A 19,069-nucleotide genomic window follows, 5' to 3' on the forward strand; every position below is an offset into this window, starting at 1 on the left:
GGTATTTTGTCGTGTGTTTCTTTTTAACTATATTAAAAAAAAGGGGGGGGGGGAGTGGATGTGCAAACCCAACCGAAGAATACCTTGGCTCAGGCTCAACAGATGAAACTTTAATGATTTAATGTTATGTTAGACTGCTGCATATTAAGGCGATGTAATGCCTTCTAAGAAATGAGAGTCAGGTCCTGAAAATGATGACTTGGGCAAATTTAGAGTTATGGGTCACTTTTTAAGGGAGCAGCAACCACGATTTTGCCCACTATATCCAGCAGGCTGGACCTCTAGTGACAGGGTGTAAATACTCTTTCCTTCCCAGATTATGAAGTTACCACTTTCTCCTCCCCTTCCCTAGCCACACTTTTCCAAACAGCAACTGTGTGAGGGATGGGAAGTTCGTGAGAGAAGGAAATGTTTGGGGCTGCGTCGGCCGGTGGATCCGGGCTTGTGGTCACTGAGTTACAAAGTCAAATCACTTCCCAGTAAACACCAGTTTCCGATGGCTCTCTGGCCAGGGGGGCGGGGGCCGGGCAGGGAGTGTGTGTGTTGGGTGCGTTGCATCACGAGCTGTGCAGCTGTGCAGGCCTCTCTGTCCAAGGCATTAATGGGAAATTATTGGGCTCTCAGCCCGCAGCAGATGCGCCGGGGAGGGAAGCCGGGAGGAACTGGGATGTGGCAAGAGAGGGGACGCAGAGGGCCTGGAAAGCCTCGCAAGGTAACCACAGGCAGAAACCTGAAAAATGAAGACATTCCCACTAGTTCCAGAAAATGAGGCTAACTTGAAATGCAGCTTCTTTCCTTGAAGTGGGCTTGGCAGGCCCCAGTTGTTGAAAGGCAGAAAAAAAAAAAAAAGAAAGAAAGAAAGAAAAAGAAAAAAAATGAACATGTTTTACATTTGTCTGGCCTGCATATCTAGCTGGGTTCCCTCCAGACCTCTCACATGCTGCATTGTTGTGCAGGATCAGAACAAAAGGAATTTAGGGGAGTCTTTGCTACAGAGCCCAGAGCTAAGGAGGTTGTAATTTTTTAAAATACTGTTTCATGCATTTATTATTCTAAATCAGTAAACAGGTAACAGCATGCCGGGGCATCTTAGAAGTGACCACAAGTCTCAAGGCTGGAGCCTCTCTAGCCACTGCTTTAAGGGGGTCCCCTGAACCCCTCAGAGGCCACCCCAGCCCATGAGAGGAAGGCAGGGATCCATTTCTCCTTGTTTTGGGACTCCCTCTTCCCCATTCATGTCCTAGGGCCTCAGGTGCTTGAGTTGACTCTCAGGCGAGGAGCAGAAACCCAGACCCAAGTGTGAATGGCGACCCCAGCTTCTTCTAGGGCAGATGGGGAGGCTCATGTCTTCACAGGTCTGAAGCTAAAGCAAGGTCTTGCTAAACAGACGAGACAATTATGTTTAGGGGTAAGAAGTCCATACTGAACTCCAGTGAGTTCCTTTAAGAACCCATGAGATTTCTTACCTCTGGGCTTTATGCAGGGTTGGTTCTCTCCACCTGCAATGCTCTTTGCCTAATTGACTCACACTTTCTTTCTGCTTAAAAATGTCACTTCCCCGGGATGGCCTTCTGTGATTGGGAGTGGTCCCCGCGGTAAAGGCTGCTAGTTGCCAAACAATTTCCCTTTCTTCTTGACTAAGAGACCCCTATATTGTTGGGGCAGTAATAGGTCCAGCTGAAACACTGCATTTTCCAAGTCCACGGATATCTGCAGAGAATTTGGGGGTGGGGGAAGCTTCAGAGAAAGTTCTTCAAAAAGGGGGATAATTAAATCAGGAGGCGGACTTTCCTCTTTGCCTTTCCCCCTTGGAATGTGGACATGATGGTTGAAGCTCCAGCAGCCATCTTGGGACCAACATAAGAGTGGACGTTAGGAGCTACTACGATGGCTGGGAGGAAAGAAAGAAGACACCAGGCTCTCTGATTAGTGGAGCTGCCTTGCCGGAACTGCTTAGACCTCCCAACTCTGTACTTCTGTTACATGAACATAAGCCTCTGTTTTCTTTAAGTGGCATGGTTTCCAGTCTCTGTCACTAGCAACTGAACTAAACCCCTTCTGCATTTCTCCGCACCACTACTCACCGTTGCAATTTCTCATTCCATGTCTGTCTTCTCCCCACTCTGTAGGAGCTATGAGATTATTGGTGTATCTGTTGTGTGCTGGAGCCTCAGTGCCCGGCCTGCAGTCTGGCACATAATGACAGCCCTGGAAATGTCTGTTGAACAGGATGCCCTGAAATATGGCTCTGCCAATGGGTAGCTACATTTGGAGCCCCCTTCCATGGAGTTAATCAAGATTCCAGGATATCAAGAGCCAGGGCCCCTTGCAAGGTCAGCGTTTAGACTAATTAGAGCACAGAGGAGGGAAAACCACCTATTTATTTATAACAAGACCAGTTATTTTTGAGCACCTGCTATGTGCCAGGCACTGTACTGAGACTTAAGGGAAAATCTTTCCAATCCCCATGGTGGATATCGTGCAGGCAGCTGGCATTCCTTACGTTAGGGTATGCCCATGTCTCGTGATCTGCTGCATAGCAAACTGCCCCCAAGCTCAGGGCTTAAAACAACAGGCATTTTTTAAATTTCTCATGATTCTAAGGGTTGACTGGGACTCAGCTAGAGGGCTCCTCTGCTGGTCTCGTTTGGGGTCTCTCATCCAGCTACAGCTGAGTGGGGACTGGAGTGGGACATCCAAGGTGACTGTGCTCACCTGCCTGGAGCCTTGGCAGGAATGGCTGGGAGTCTGGAATCAGCCAGGACGTTGGAACAACTGGGCCTGTCTCTCTCAGGGGTCTCAGGGCCTCTTCCTTTCCATGTGGCCTCTCCAGAAGGATCCCTGGACTTCTTACCTGGAGGCTCAGGCCTCCAAAGTACAGAGGCAGAAGCTGCTACCTTCTCAAGCTTTCTTAAGGCTCAGGCCCCGAGCTGGCCCAACAGCACTCGGCATGTTCTGGAGTTAAGGCAGTGGCAGGGCCACCCAGAGTCAGCACAGGACATCAACACCAAGAGGCGCTATTCACGGGGGCCGTCTCTGGGTACTTGCCACTGCACCCATTAGTAGGTGTGATTCATTTTATAGGCAAGGAGGCTGAGAGAGACCAAGAGGCTTGCCCGAGGCCACACACCATTGAGCATGAGGATGAACCGAGGGCAACCCACCTCCCCAGCCTGCCTGCCTCCGTCTCCCTCATCAGCCTCTTGAGCAAGGGGATGGCCCTGCAGGTGCTTCCAAGGCCACAACTCTGTCCAAAGCACATATTGTCAGGGGCAGCAGGTATTGGGATGAGGACAGTCTCCCATCCAGATGTTTCATATTTGTCATTTAGAGCAGTGACATGGCCCTGGGAAAATGCCGCCAAGATGAAGGGTGGCTTGATAAAGGGGCAGACACACAGAGGGTCAGGGATACCCACACACCATCACCCCCAGCCATGGGCTTTTCTGTTCCCTCCATCCCATTCTTTTACAGTGTCTGCCTGAGCATCGTTATCCCAGACTGAAACATACTCCCACATGCACCTTAGCTTCTTCGCCCAGGGTTTCCCCAGTTCAATCTCCGCAAGTGCAAGAGGAACCGGGGCCTCCAGAGACAAGGTGCTGGGGTGGGGGAGCATGACTCTAGGGCCCAGCAGGAGCCCCTCGGCTAAGGTCCCCTCAAAGCTTGAGAATTACCTTTATCCACCCCTCGTCTATTTCACCCAAACATGTTTCTGGACACAGTTCCCAGAGAGGAGCAGGCCTGGCCCCCTGGCCTCAGAGCTCAGCCTTCAGGGTAGGGCAGGAGAAAGAATGTAATCAGAGTTATGGCTTAATGAAGTGAACCGTAATAACCATAAACAGACAGTTTGGGATTTGGTTTGTTATTTTGTACAAGGCAGTACCTTTCAATAGCAACTGGTGTTAGGGTCAAGCTTAAACATTTTCGTGTCACCAACAAAAAAACAGTGATGCCATTGTTTACACTGTACTTTTCCACCTTAAAATGGGATTGGTTTTGTGGATTGGGAAAGTTACCAAAAATAAGTTCCTTCAATCACAAAGGTTAGCAGAAAGGAAGTTGCTAGATTGTTTAAAGATGAGACAGGCCTGTAGGTACGAAATAGCAGTTACAGACAATGGTGTACCAGACCACCTACGTCAAGCATTTTTTATATTTAATGCACATAATGGATAATAAATCCCATGCAACTTAAGAAGAAAAAGTAAGTTTGTCTATTAGGTCCTATATACAGGGTTGAATACAAATAGCTCTGCGGACTAGCTCATGGCTGCAAGGTATATTTTAACAAAAGCATCACTTAATATGTTTCCCCTCTTGAGAATCAACACCCCAAATATAATAAGCCCACATGGGGTGTGCCATGCAGCCTGACGGTGCAGCTTCCTGAGCACCAGTGCCAGATGGAAGGAGACAGTTTGGGTGCTCCCTAAACCACCTTTGGAAGGGACCTCTACCACCTCTAGAAGGTTGGTGGCCTTCCTTGTGTGTCCAAACCTGGAGATACTACCTAGCAACAGCCGAAGTCAGACCTATCTTCAGCCCTCCCAGAGTTTGAAGGTGACCCCCCTGGGAGTTGTTCATCTTCAAAGCACACACTAAAAATACCTTGTGGGAGATGCTGCAGGCCCAGCAGAAATGGCAGGTCCACAGGAAGACAAGGCGCCAGTCTCCCAACCCTGGGCCCCCAGTACAGTCCGCACAGGCCTGGCCCAGATGTGGAGCCGGGACCCCCTGGCACCTTTGGTACTGTTGCACCAAGGCTACTAGCTTTTATTTTGCCAAAATAGGGTTACAATACAAAGGCCCAAGCATGCCACCCTGGACATTTCCCTCTTTTAAAAAAAATCTTCCCTCTACCCACGCAGTCATGGTGCCTGGTTCATAAAACACTTTGTCACAGAGAATAAAGCCTTGGCTTACTGGACACTTCATTCAGCATTCTGCTTCTTACAAGATACAAATTGAGAGGGCACTTTGGCACGGGCCTGGGGGCCATGGGTTTTCACACGGTGTCAAAGAAAGTAGTGTGGACAGGGAGTCCAGTGTCTCAGGCTCCTCCATCCTAGTTCAGTCACAGCTAACTCTATGGCTTGTCCTACTGGTCTAGAGTTTCTTTGCCCATAAAATAAAGAAATAGGTTTTGGAGATCTCTGTGGTCTGTACCAGGTCTACAGGTCAAGCGTTGATAATGTTATTTCTTTTATAAACGTCCCAGCACAGGTGGAAAAACAAGCAGAACTTGTTTTTCATTATTCCAACCCAAGGCCTCATTTTAATTTGCTCTAGAAAGACTCTTAGTCCTGTGCATTTGCTTCAAATCTACTAACAAACTAACCAACTTCCACTTGGGGAACGTGCCAAATATATAAATGCATTTGCATTTTGAATATTTTGGGGCACCTTGGGATATCCAGTACCAAGCTGTCCTGGGTTAATGACGCCACCTGGCGGCTACCGTGGGGGTCCCGGCAGTTATGCATTTCTGTTCTAGAAGCAGGAGTCCGTGGGAAAGGTAGAATCAGTGACATAAGGATGATAGATCAAGGCACTGTGAGGGAAGGGTGAGGATGCTGTTCCAGACAGACTGGTCGGGGGAGGCCTCAGGTGGCAGTTGAGCTGAGATTCTCATGAGAAGAGGTCAGTTATGCAAAGATCTGAGCAAGAGAGGATTCCAGGCAGAGGCAACTGCAGTTGCAAAAGCCCTGAGGCGGAAACGAGATGATTGTGTTTTAAGAACAGAAAGACACTCTGTAGCTGCTGGCATCTGGTGAGCACTCAGCATGGCAAGGTGTGGCACAGAGGCAGAAGGTCAATCCTGGGAGGCCTGGCCGGCCAGGGGGAGTTGATTTAGAGTGGGAAGGGGCTGGGCACAGTGGCTCACTTACACCTGTAAATCCCAGCACTTTCAGGGGGAGAGGTGGGAGGATCACTTGAGCCCAGGAGTTCCAGACCAGCCCGGGCAACATAGTGAGACCCCACATCTACAAAAAATTTAAAATTTAGGCTGGGCACAGTGGCTTATGCCTGTAATCCCAGTACTTTGGGAGGCCAAGGTGGGAGAATTGCTTGAGCCCAGGAGTTTGAGGATGCAATAAGCTATGATTATGCCACTGTACTCCAGCCTGGGTGAGAGAGAAAGACCTATTTCCAAAAAAAAAAAAAAAAAAAATTAAAAAATAAAAAAGTGAGCAGGGATTAGGAATCGGGCCAGAGAGTGGTTGGTACTATGTCATATTGCTTCATTCTCTTGATCATTCCTCACACTTGCATTAGTTCTACTTTAGACAGTATTTCTCTCTATTCCAGCCTTTGTTCAAGTGTCTCAGGAAAATTTCTCTCCCTTTAGTCAGCCTTCCATTCCATTCCACCGGGAGCAGAAAACGACCCTAACCTTGGCCTATAAATGCACTGTGGCCGTGGAGACCCCTCCTTGAGTAGATGAAGGGTGGCCACACACCCAGCCTGACCTGGCACCAGCACCCTCACCTGGAGAGGCCCATTTCCAGAACAGCCCAGCACTAGAACCTCAGGCCATCCCCATACCTGTGAGCTGCCAAACCACCCCCTCTTGCAGAGGAGGAAGCTGAGCGTTAGAGACCTCCCCCAGGTACCCCAGGTGTTAGAGACAAGTGCTGGAGCCGAGGTGACTGGAACTGGTTACTTAATGTCTCTCAGTTCATAACATGAATGGGGGTTCAGCCTAGCAGAGAAAACCAATGTCAAATGCTTGACTACGCAAATAAATACAAATTATAATTTGCTCTGGAAAGACTATAAATCTTTATGCATTCACTTCAGACCTACTAATAAACTATCCATAAAATCTATGTAATCGTATGTTTATAAAATCATATGTGTGTTATAATGTAGCTACCCCATGAGTTGGAATGTGCACAACACCTACAGTCAATGCTGTCACACAGGAGCCTGAGCCACTCACGGCAGGGCAGGGCCGGGCACCTGAGACAGCCACAGCGCTGGCCCGCCCGCAGCCTTCATCCCAAACCACTCAGCTTGAGTCAGGGCAGCTGCTCTGAGCCCACGTGGATGCCCCGCCCTGACCTCACTTTGCCCCTCAGGCCTGAGGCTTGCTTGCGTCTCCTGGTTCTGCCTCCTGGTTCTGCCTTCCCACTGCCTGCTTCAACTGTCCACTGTCCACACTCACCCCTTCAATGGCCCACCTCGGCCATCCTGGGGAAACACCTTGTCGTGCCTTGTTGCCCCCAGGGTCTCACGTGCCAAAGTGGGGCTCTTGGCCTGGTAAGAGCCGTCTCATTCCCTCCCACGGGCACAGGGCCTGACTCCCGCAGTGCACTGATGCCCACATTCCTTTCCCAGCCCAGTAAGCCTGCCTTGCTCAGACCCCAGAATTCAAAATCAATATAAAGAACAACTTGTATTCAATGTCATGAAAGTATAACCTCTCCTCGGTAGTACTGCCCTGGTGTTTCTAGACTTTGATCTTGTAAAACTGTGTTGATTAAAATTCTGCAAGGCCACTCCCTTGGGGATAGTTGTAAGGAGCCTCCAAAGAGTGCAGGTAGTTGGGATCTTGGCTAGGACACGTATTGGACTTTCCTTGGGTTCAAGGTGGAACATGATGTCATCACTACTCTGAAAATAAACAGAGAACTAGAAAGAGAAGGACTCATTTCAGCCATCCTGACAATGTGGGCAGTGGTGGGGTGGGGGATGCTTTTCATGAGGGGCCAGGTATGAGCCCGACCCGAGCCTGGCGGCCCTTCCCACACCATGGTGTGCATTTGATGCTCCCAGGTGGAGCTTTTATCAAGCTACAGATTCCATATCAGCAGGTCCAGGGCAGGGCCTGAGAATCTGCATTTCTAACAAGCTCCCAGAAGATGCTGATGCTGCCAGTTTAAAGAGGACACTTCTCAGGTACTTGTTTATAGCTTTTTAGAAGGGCAGAATCCTGAGCCCCATATCAGACCTGTGAACCAAACCTGCCAGGTAACAAGATCCCAGGTGACTCCTGCGCAGGTTGCCGTGTGAGAAGGCTGGCTTGTAGGGCCTGCCTGCATCCTGTGCCCGTGGCAGACATAGCTAATCAATCAAGACACTCTGATGATGAGTCAGCATCCTTCTCTACACAGTGCTTGCTGCAAGTGCCCAACCAAGGCAGCCTGGGGAAGAAACTAAAAAGACAGAGAAGAATCAGCCCTGACAAATGGCTAGCGAAACAGGAGAGAGAGAAACAAGTTGAGCTTTCAGAAGCCCAAAGCCAGAAAGATTTCTAGAAGGAGCCCAGACAGTGCCTGCAATGTAGAGGTGAAACGTAAATATAAGTGAGGTGGATGTGCACTGGGGGAGTGGGGCTTGGCATCAGCAAAAGAAGGGTCTCTGTCCCTGGGGATTTGGAGCCACTGAAAGCCACCTGTGGCATCAAGCAGAAAAAAGACCAGGAAGAAGGTTCTAGAAAGGTTGAGAACCTGCCCACGCTGTTGGAGGTTTTTTGGCCAGGGCTGATGGAAGGGACAGGAGTCTGTCTCCCTAGCAAGAGAGTCTCAGGTGACATAAACAGCACCCACTGTGCACCAGGCAGGGACTGGCCCTGTCACATCAGTGATCTCAGCTGGGTTTCTCATCCCATGAAGCAGATACCATCATCTCCATCTTACAGAGAAGGAATCTGAGACCAATTTGCAATCTTGGCAAATTTCCATTAGAGGGTCCTTGGTTGTCTTGCCTGTGGGTGGGAAGGGATGAGGATCAGGTGAGCACCCAGGGCCCAACAGAGCAGCCAGGTGGGGGTGATGCCTGAGAGCCGAGGACAGGCAGAACAGGGCACTGGGTGGTGCTTCCTGTCGGCCTCGTCAAGACTCAGGCAGCTGCGACATCTTGACTGTCTTATTGCAAATGTGCTTGGCAGGTCACACCTGCACTCTCACTAATCCCCATGACCCCCTCTCTGGGCAGGAATCTGTTACTCTAATTTTCAGAAGAGGAAGTGAAGGCTCGAAAAGATTGGTGCCAAGCCCAAGTTCTGCCTGGTCTGAGAGTGGCACCCACATTTGTCTGATCTCAAACAGACAGGAACACATTTTAGGCTCATGAAGAAGTGAGCGGGCTTTTGTGGGCTAGCCTGGGCACTAATCACCAGATCTAGCATTGTATCTAAGATACAAATGAAGTTTTGGGCACTCGACGGTCCACAAGGTTTTGCACTGCCATTTATTTACAAGTTTGGAAATGCCTGCTTCTCACGGTAGGACAAACTTTAGCGGCACCTTCCTACTCAATTTGGTATCATGACATCTAGTGGCCGACAAAAGAAGTGCAGTGGAATTGCAGGACCGTGTGAACAGGTGCAAACGCTTGGTACTTCCTGGGACAAAAGATGGGCCAAAATTCCTAACAGCCAAAGTACCCATGGAATCTATGAGCTGCACACTTAAGCCATGTAAAGCCTATAATCTCTATTTTGTTCCTAATATTTATGCTTATTTACTATCACTGATGGAAAATACACCATATCCAATCCATTGTCTCTTAATTGATAAATTATGTTTGCAATATTACACATTATATCATATTATATTACATAGTATAATGCAAACTGAATCTTTGAAGACATACTCAATAATGAAAAACATTATAAATTTGAAAATGCTACAAGTCACTAATTAATCCATTCCCCTGGAAGTGGAGTGGAGGTTTTAAGATCACCATAATGCCATATGAAAAAATTAGATGAAAATATACATAAATAGGCTTCCTGTCTGCTATGCCTAAACATATGAAAGGACATGATGTGCTTTATAGAGACTCTCTGATTACAGGGGAACCTCAAGAGTGCTGCCTGAGTAACTCTCATACCATAAAGATACAACTACAAGAGGATCCCTAGGCAATCTCATGAGAACACAGACTTTAACAACCCTTCCACCCCCTACCCTGATCTCCACCCCAGGATTCAAATAATGGCAAAGATCCAAGGCAAGGTTCTTTGGTAACCGATGCTCCTTTACAGGGAAGGGGTCCCAGCTGAAGAGCAGGGGGAAAGTCTTGTCACTGCGGGGCAAGAGTAGATGAACCCACGAGTGATTAGCCAAACCCTAACACACTCAAATTATTTTTCAAACATTTCAGGTTTGGCAAAATGCATTTTGCTAAGCCCCCTTTCCCGACATTTTTATACCCATGTGAATTTCAAGGGAAATTTAATATGTATGTTTCTGATTCACTTAGGCTTAACTCAGCACAATTGTTTAGTGAGAGCCACTTTGTGTCCAAGAATCTTCCTGAACCCTTTCTTTTATAAGCCCTCTTAAATGATTTTCCTTTTAACCGGGAAGTGTGTTTTGTCTGGAGTAAATTGAACTCAAACCCCGGAAAGATTCAAGCTTGGTTCAAAATGCAGAATCCTTGAATTTTGAAGAGGTTGGGAAGGTTTGCAAACAACTTCTCATGTCACTGAGAATGTCTGGTGATAGTGTTGAGAAGTGTGGAACATTATTAGTGACCCGCAGGGACTATAGGGAGTGACATTTTCTATACTTCGAAACCAAGAATCTACCTTCTTGCTGCCTGGATAGAACACTGGCCTGGCCAAGCATCTTCCAGGTCTGGGTGGCCTGGGGACCTGTACAGTCACATCAGCTCCTGAGTGCTGCCACCTTCCTCAGTAGATTTGAGGGCACAATTAACACCCATGGGCACCACAGGATGGCGGGCTACCCTCCCACCTCCACGGGGGCTTTTATACCACAGAGATTCTCTTCCTTAGCAGGACGCCACCATCCAATTGAGGCAACTAAAGCTTTGAATGAATAAATGAGGTAGCTTCATTTATTCCATCCTAGGATTAGTTTTTTCTTTTAAAAAAATGTATTATAAACCTGAGCACAGCTGTCTAGAACATTTAATTAAGGTCAAAATAGCAGAGATGGTGAGATGGTGATAACAATTTTTTTAATGTGCTGCTCTTTTATACAAAAATGACATGATAATTCCATTTCAGTTTAGAAGTTTGCTTTTCTCTTGTCACAGTCATGGCCAACAGCCAGCTATATTGCTCAGGATTTTTTTTTTTTTTTTTTTTTTTTGGAGACAGAGTCTCACTCTGTTGCCCGGGCTAGAGTGAGTGCCGTGGGGTCAGTCTAGCTCACAGCAACCTCAAACTCCTGGGCTTAAGCGATCCTCCTGTCTCAGCCTCCCGAGTAGCTGGGACTACAGGCATGTGCCACCATGCCCGGCTAATTTTTTGTATATATATATTTTAGTTGTCCATATAATTTCTTTCTATTTTTAGTAGAGACGGGGTCTCACTCTTGCTCAGGCTGGTCTCGAACTCCTGACCTCGAGCGATCCACCTGCCTCGGCCTCCCAGAGTGCTAGGATTACAGGCGTGAGCCACCGCGCCCGGCCATTGCTCAGGATTAAGTTCAGCCATATATGATAGAAAACCAAAATGGAAGGCTTTCAAAATATCACAATTTACCCTTTGCTCACATAAAAAAGAAAGAAAGAAAGAAAATTTAGGCCTGAAAAGGCTGGTTCCAGAGTCATCAGGGACCTGAACTCTTTCTATGTGTCTGTTTCAACCTCCTTACCATGTAACCTCCATTGCAGAATTACATTATGATTGCAAGATGGCTGCCGGAGACCCAGTCCTCATGTCTGTGTTCCAGGCAGCAGGAATGAATAGCCTCTCAGCTGACTCAGCGCCACGTAAAAAGCTTCTTTGGAAGCCCCAAAGACTTTGGCTTATATGTCTTTAACCATCCCAGTCTGTAAGAGAGGCTTGGAAATATGTTTTATCAAAGCACATTGCTGCCCTCAATAATATGGGGTTCCATTGGCAAGAAAGAAAAGAACTGGGCGGCCAACCAGCTGTCTCTACCCTATCCACCATGTTCTCTCCTGGCCTTGTCACGACTCTCAACCACTGGAAGATGGACCAAGGGGAAAGTTCCAGCAGCCGTGAACTGTCGGGCTGTGTGTATGTATGTGTGAGGCCTAATCAAGACCTGACCCACAAATATTGTGAGTTATCCTCTTTGCTTTTATGCAATTAGTTTTCTAATTTTCTTCTGCCTTGTCTAAGTCTGATTTACCTCAAACGAGTATAGTATGTGGAAGACCTTCCCTCAGGGCCAGAAAGGACCAGCAGTGCCAGAGAGAAAGCCGTGGAAAGCACCTTGTGGTCAGTGCGGTAGCTCCTTTCTCGTCACCTTGGTTGGGTGTCAACCAGCTCATCTTTCTTCAGCCCGGAGTGCTCCTGCCTCTGGTATCATCACTGAAGGAAACTCGCAGGGACACAGATTTGTCTGCAGGTTCCCTGAGGACAGAATGATGTTGCAGTGTAGAGCAGGCTTGACAGAGCTTAATTTATAGTGAGGCTGAAAGGTATGTCATTCTCTATTCAAGTCAAGTCTGGGTCAAGTCACTGGGCGATTCACATGACACATAGAATCTACTGCATGTTTCATGGCATCACTACTGCTCACAGTGAAGTCACCTCAGGGACAAGTGTCACCCCCATTTTATAACCAAGGAAACTTAGGTTAGGTCACCTGCCCCAAGTCACCAAAGAGCCCACCTCAGAGCTGCCCAGTGGAGTGGGCCACACTGGCTTCCCTATGTCAAAAAGCACCCCCACCAAGGAGCCTGCGTATAGATCACACACCTGGGTCCCAGGGCTTGGCCTCAGCTCCCAGGCATGGAGTGAGGTGAGTGGCCTGGATGGACTCTGGGGACAAGAAGGGCCCTCAACAGGCCTGGGCACCCCTCAGTGAGGCTCAGGTACCAGATTCGAAATACAGTAAAACAAAGTGGGGGCTCCATTACTGTCACCACTATCATTAATTACATTTGCTACAGACCTCAGCGTCACCCACAAATGCTTATGGGTTTAAAAATGGAATTAGGTTGAGTTTAGGGGGAAGTTACTCAACTTCTATTTTGTCTTAGTCTTTCATTCATGCTTATTTTTATTAAGTGTTCATCAAACAAACAAGCCCTCACCATGAAATGTCTGGGACTCAGCCCATTTGACATTCCAAGAAGTCAAGCAGCAGGCAATGGCCGCAGCACAGAGCTGAATACAAAATAAAAATATTTTTTCACAATGAAGTCAGCAGAGGGACTGTTGACTTGAAGAGCTCCCGCAGGCCAGACGGAAGCGAGGGGAACTTGCTGACTTCCAAGAAGAAAAACCTGCTGAAAGGAACCAGGCTCCGTGAAGAATAGGAAACTTAAGAACCGGCATGTTCTTTCTAAACGGGTACTTTACAGTTTGGAAAGCACTGTGTCACGCATTATCCTGCTTGAGCCTCCCCAAACACTGTAAAGTCGGAAGGAGACTGCAGAAAAGAAAACTGAAGTTCAGAGAGCTCAAGTGTCCAGTCCAAGGGTACCCAGCAGGGATTCAGTTCAGGGACGTGGTCAGAAGCAGCTGGGCCTCTGCCACTTCTGGTGCTTAGGGAACCCACCCCCCTCCCAGACACCCAGTAACCCCCTGTGAGAAAAAAATGAGTCTCCTCAATCCCCTTTTGTCACCACCTGTAAGGCCAGGGCAATGAGATTTGACTCCTGGGAAAAACACAGCCAATAAGGACACTGCCACCACTTTTGCACCCATAAAGCACTTGGTACCCTCACTATGCCCTGTGCAGCCCCAATGACATGGGGCCCCTGTGGAACTCAGGTGCTCACATTGTTTAAAATGGGACAGAGGAATATAAGAGAAACCCTTCTTCCATGCGCTGTACCACCCAATCCCACACTGTCCGGCCTTGGTTCCTGTACTGACGGCAATGTCTGGGACAAGTATCAGCATGCCTCTGTTTACTCACCTGTAAAATGGGAGAAGAGCATCTTGCCCCCATCCCTCCTGCTGAGTGGCAAGCCAAGGGGAGCAGACGTAGAGCCTGCCTGTCTGGACAAGCCCAGAGCTCAGCCCATCCTCGTGACCTGCTCTCTGGGAGCCGCCTGCTGGGACGAGGTCTATGGCTGAGTGTTGCGCTCTGATCTCAGGCTCCAGGGATCACGTGGGGATCAACCTGGGGAGCTGCAGGTGAGCCAGTCGGTGTCATTGCAACTGGCTCCGGAGGCCAGACGCCTCTGGTCATGCTGGTGTCTTTGGGTCTGAGGTGATGTGGCTTTCATTCCTGACTTCATGGCCAGCAAAGTGGCGGCTGTCCACCTTCGAGCAAACAGGCTGTGCTCGCTTACCTGAAAGGAACAAAGTTCTAAACCCCAAACCATATTCCGCCCCCACCCATCAATCCAGCAATTATTTAATTAATACGGTTTCCTCTACAAATTCTCAATTTTTTTTTTTTAACCTCTGGCCAAGTGACATAATTTCACCTATCCAGGATCCCAGATAAAGTCTCGGAATAGGAGTTCAGTCTGGAAAGCTTCTCTAGTTGCAGCCCCCAATGCTTGGTGCACCCACTGGTCTTGGGTCTCTGGCCCCTGAGCAGGGAGAGTCTGTCCATAGACCCTGTGGGTCCTGCTGGGCCCTGGCACCCAGACTCTAGGGCTCAGCATCCAGCCAGGGGCCTTGGCATGAGACATCTGCCCAGATGTTTTCCTAATGGGAGCCATGGGGCGGGCTGAGAAGGCAAGGAACCCAGGAATTGGCAGGAGCAGCTGAGGACAGAGGTGGCATCACTCTGGGACTCACTAGTGTTTGTAAGCCTGGCATGGACCACAGACTCGCCAATGTTGGTCAGCCCTAACCCATTCCTGGGCTCCTCGACGGCTTGCCCCGGCACGGCTGGGCATTCCAACCCCTAACAACCCAAGACCTTTCCACCGTCAGAGGAACTTTAATTTTATTAAGAGTGCCTCCCGAGGGAAGACACCCCAGGCGCTGCTCTCCGTGGGCTGGGTATGGGGCACTTTAGGGGCACAGGCTGTGAGCCATTGACTTGATTTTCCCCAACTTTGGCTCTTCTTGGTTTTGCCACTTATCCATAGCCCCCTACTCCAGCTGACACAGCACTTAGAAAACTCCCTCAGGACTCTGGGCTGCAGGACGGTGTGCGCCTGTGAAGGACAGGGGCCTAGTGGTGCGGGGCTCCGGGGCCCAGTGGTGCAGGGCTCCGGAGCACAGCGCTGGAAGGGCCTGACGCTTTGCTTTCTCCTTCTGTCCCAGGCGTTGAAGCCCCAGGGCTGCGGGGAAATTCTGGGCCACGCGGGCCCAAGGTGAACCCGCTGGCTGTCCGGGCTTGGGCCAGGTAGGGCGCGGGGACCATAGGCCGGCATGTGCGCAGCGACGCGGCTGCCTAGCCTTGAGACCGAACCGGAGGCAGGGCGTAGGGCCCCAAGGCGAGCGCGCATCCCCGAGCGCCGCGCGCCGGCAGAAGTTGGGCGAGTGCGCGGAGCGGCAGGGACCAGGAGGCTGCAGGTGCAGCGGGCGAACCCGACTTCGGGGAGAGAGCCGGCCGCTGCGGCCCCTGCGACTCAACTCACTGTCTGGGCCTGGTGTCCGAGCCCTGGGACTTCCGGGGCCCAGTGGCGCTTTGGGGAGCTCGTCCAGGAGCAGCCTCCAGGGCTGGAGAGCGCACGGCGCGGTCGCCCTGCCGGTCCGCAGCATGCGGGCGGCGCAGCCGGCGCTCGGGTGGGGCGGGAGGTGGCCCGGCTCCCGCAGGGGCGGCGGGCGGGGTGGGGTGAGGCGGGCCGGCCCCTTCCCCTCCCTCCCGCCGCCCGCCCTCCGTTCCTCCGGTCCTGCAGCCAATTAGACGGCCCCCTCGGGCGGGAGGCGTGTGGCGCTCCATAAAGCGGCGGGTAGCTGTCACCCCGCTAGCAGGCTGCGCAGCGCCCAGGCCGAGCCGGTGCGCCGAAGACTCGGGCGCGTCGGGCAGGGGAGGGCGGAGGAGCCATGGCCACCACTAACGGGGCCGTGGAAAACGGGCAACCGGACAAGAAGCTGCCTGCCCTGCCGCGCCCCATCCGCAACCTGGACGTCAAGTTCACCAAGGTGAGGTGGGCGCCCCTCCCACCCGACGGCCGCCAGCCAGCCTTTGCGCTGAGCGGCCTGGCCCGGGGCGGTGGGGGGCAAGGGTCCCGGTGGCCGGGAATCTGCTCGGCGCTCCGGAGACTCCCTGCCCTGGCCTGGCCCTCTGGAAACCGCACCCTTCCTGGGCATCCTGGGCTGACTCGCAGGCGGCAGGGTTCCGAGCTGTTAGCCTCGAAGCTGGGCGAGGGAGGCCAAGCAGCGCCCACACGGTGCCAGGCTGCAGCTGGGCGCAGCCCCGACGTGTCCCAGCACCGCCCGCTTTGAACGCCAGCGGAGGTGCGGGCCGCGTTGACTCGGAGCGCGGTGGTCTCCCCGCAGTCGCCTGGGCATGGTTTCCGGGGCGAACGAGTCTGGTTTGGGGAGGATCAGAGGGTGCTCGAGAAGCCAAGAGCGAGTCTGAGAGCTTGGGCCACTTCTGAGAGTTGCAGTTGAGAGACTCGGGGAAACAGGTCCTCAGAGCAACGCGAGAAGCACCGGGCACCTTCTGTGCCTAGCTTGTACCCAGCTTGCCAGGAGAGCTAGGGGGAGTAGGAAGGTGCTCACTGATGAAACTGCCCTGGAGCCCCGAGGTCCTGGAGTTTAAGGAGACGAGCGCGTTCCCAGAAGGTCTCAGATCTGAGCCTTGGGAGGAGGCCGCGGGTGGCAAGGACGGAGTACCTGGGGTCCCTTGGGCCGCAGAGGCGCAGGGCTCTCTGCTTCTTTGCGCTGTGGGCTGGGAGGCTACAGTGTCGGCAGAGCGGTGAGATCACCTGCCTGGGGCAGAAAGGAGGAAAGGAAGATGGCGAGGCCTCCCAGCTGGGGCTGAGGAAGGCTAGGAGACCCAGGCTGGAAGCCCGTCACAAGGGAGCACACCCCAGGCTGTTTGGGGTGCTCTGCTCTCCGTGGGCTGGGTAGGGGGCACTTTAGGGGCACAGGCCCTGAGCCATTGGCTTCACTTTCCCCAACTTTGGCTCTTGTTGTTTTTGCGACTTAATCCATATCCCCTGACTGCAGCTGACACAGCACTTAGAAAATTCCCTCATCAATTTTACTTTCAAAAGTAGCAATTATCTTTCTCAAATAGTTTTAATCAAGCAGAGAAAGTCGCAGGGCATTATGTGTGGCCTTCAGATTTTGGTCTTTTGGCACTTAATTCCCAATGTCGGCTGCGCCTCTGATCACATGACATTTAAATTAACTGTTTTCAGAAGGCTCTATAATCAACAGAGACACGTCACTGTAAATGCTGGAAATTATTTTTAATGTAATTTTCCTAGTAGTATCAGCTTCAGAGCGAAAATTCCAACACAAATTCTGGGAACAGTGAGAATAGCATTTTAATTTTTTAAGACCCTAACCCTATGGCGTTTGGCTGCTGTCGGTGATGGTGGGTTTTTTGTTTTATGCTGGCTGTATAGGGTTTTGTAATACTATAGAAACCAGAAAGTAAATATATTATTGCCCTTTTATTTTTTATGTTTTTGAGTCCTATCAGAGCAATCTGGCCACATAGGAAAAGTTTATCTTCTCTACGATTCTTTGGGACCCTTTATAAGTATGAATGTAGCCTCAGGGAGGAGGATCTTAGAAGATCCACGGAGCGATGAGTGACTGGTGTCTTGGTGGGTGCCACCCCCCTTGCCAGTTGAATGGAACGAGCGTAGGATTGAAGCTACGAAAGGTGGTAGATGCAGGGCCTGGAGAGCAGGATTCTGAGGGGGCTCCCAGGAGATGACGGTTCCAACTGCCTGACACCAGGCTGCACCCTCCTCATCCGTGGGGGACAGTGTCGCTGCCTGTGGTGTCCTTGTTCCTGGCCCATCTCCGCAGAGGCCTCCCTATAGCAGTTGGGGGCCCCCCCACAGCCTGCATGGCTGAGGGGGGGCACCCGGGCATCAGCGCTCAGGGAGCCTTGGCGGGAGAGGCCGATGAGAGCGCCTGCCAAGGGAAGGAGCAGGAGAAACGAAGTTCAGAGCTGAGGCCTGTGCGGGTGGGCGGGAGGAGCAGGGAGCCAGCAATGGTCTGCTATTTTCAAAACTGACTCCTGGTGCTTCTTGATGTTGGGGGCACACCAGAGATGGTCTGCACAAGCCCCAGCCTCGGGGTGCCATTTCCGAGGGTGGTCCAGCTTCCAGAAGGATGACTTTGTCAAGGCCCCCTCATTTGTCATGCTGTGTGACTCTGGAGAGCGAAGGGCCCCTCAAGGGTCTCCACACAGACCTCAGAGGATAGAAGCCCCTTCTGATGTCGAGGGGCTCTTTCTTATAAAATTTCTTCCAGTAGCAGGGATTCTCTTCAAGGTTTTCTGGTTCCTTAAAACACCAGTTTCTATTATCTCTTTTATGAAAAATAAAATTCCCCCAAATCTCCTTTTTTGAAAACATACTCCGTTTGAGTTTAGCTGAGTGGCCTGACATCCAATGGAAGTTACTGGAAATGGCATCAGCAGAGTTCACTTGTATGATTGCCATCTTCACCTCTGCCCGAGACACCTTCCAGCTCAGTCCCGACTCCATGTCATTCTGTTCCTTTGGTAAAATGTGAATTCTGTCAACAGCTCAATGTAGCTTAATTGTATACCTCTATAACAGTTTGTTTTTCTTGTATACCAATTCACAAGTCAAGGGCAATAATTCCTTTCTAGACCCTTTACTCTGATTCGGAATTCAAAACAACACAACCAGCATAACCAGTAGGCCATATTCACTGACTCTTTCCTTCTATTTGTGTTTTTGTTTTGTTTTAGTGGAGAGAAAATCAACAGTAGAAACCACTTACAAGATTACTTATTAGGCCAGGTGTGGTGGCTCACGCCTATAATCCCAGTACTTTGGGAGGCCGAGGTGGGAGGCCAGGAGTTTAACACCAGCCTAAGCAACATAGCAAGAACCCCATCTCTGTAAAAAATACAAAAACTTATCCCAGTATGGTGGCATGGGCCTGTAGCCCAGGCTACTTGGGGGGCTGAGGCAGGAGGATCGCTTGAGCCCACAAGTTAGAGGTTGCAATGAACTATGATAACTGCACTCTACCCGGGCAACAGAGCAAGACCTTGTCTTAAAAAAAAAAAAAAAAGAAAAAGAAAAAATATTA

At 50.5% G+C, this 19,069-nt stretch overlaps 1 protein-coding gene across 3 annotated transcripts in view; it reads left to right on the plus strand.

The window, feature by feature from the left end:
- The first annotated feature begins 15,832 nt into the window (after positions 1–15,832).
- ALDH1A3 (aldehyde dehydrogenase 1 family member A3) overlaps positions 15,833–19,069 on the plus strand; it is a 33,009-nt gene continuing 29,772 nt past the window's right edge. For 2 of the 3 annotated variants that reach the window (XM_069465794.1, XM_069465795.1), the window contains exon 1: positions 15,860–15,958. In XM_069465794.1, the coding sequence (XP_069321895.1) occupies positions 15,860–15,958 (99 nt within the window). Of the gene's footprint in view, positions 15,959–19,069 lie in introns of all 3 variants that reach the window. The other variant, XM_069465796.1, reaches the window with a different exon arrangement.

This window comes from Eulemur rufifrons, chromosome 3, assembly GCF_041146395.1.
Source record: "Eulemur rufifrons isolate Redbay chromosome 3, OSU_ERuf_1, whole genome shotgun sequence".
NCBI lineage: Eukaryota > Metazoa > Chordata > Mammalia > Primates > Lemuridae > Eulemur > Eulemur rufifrons.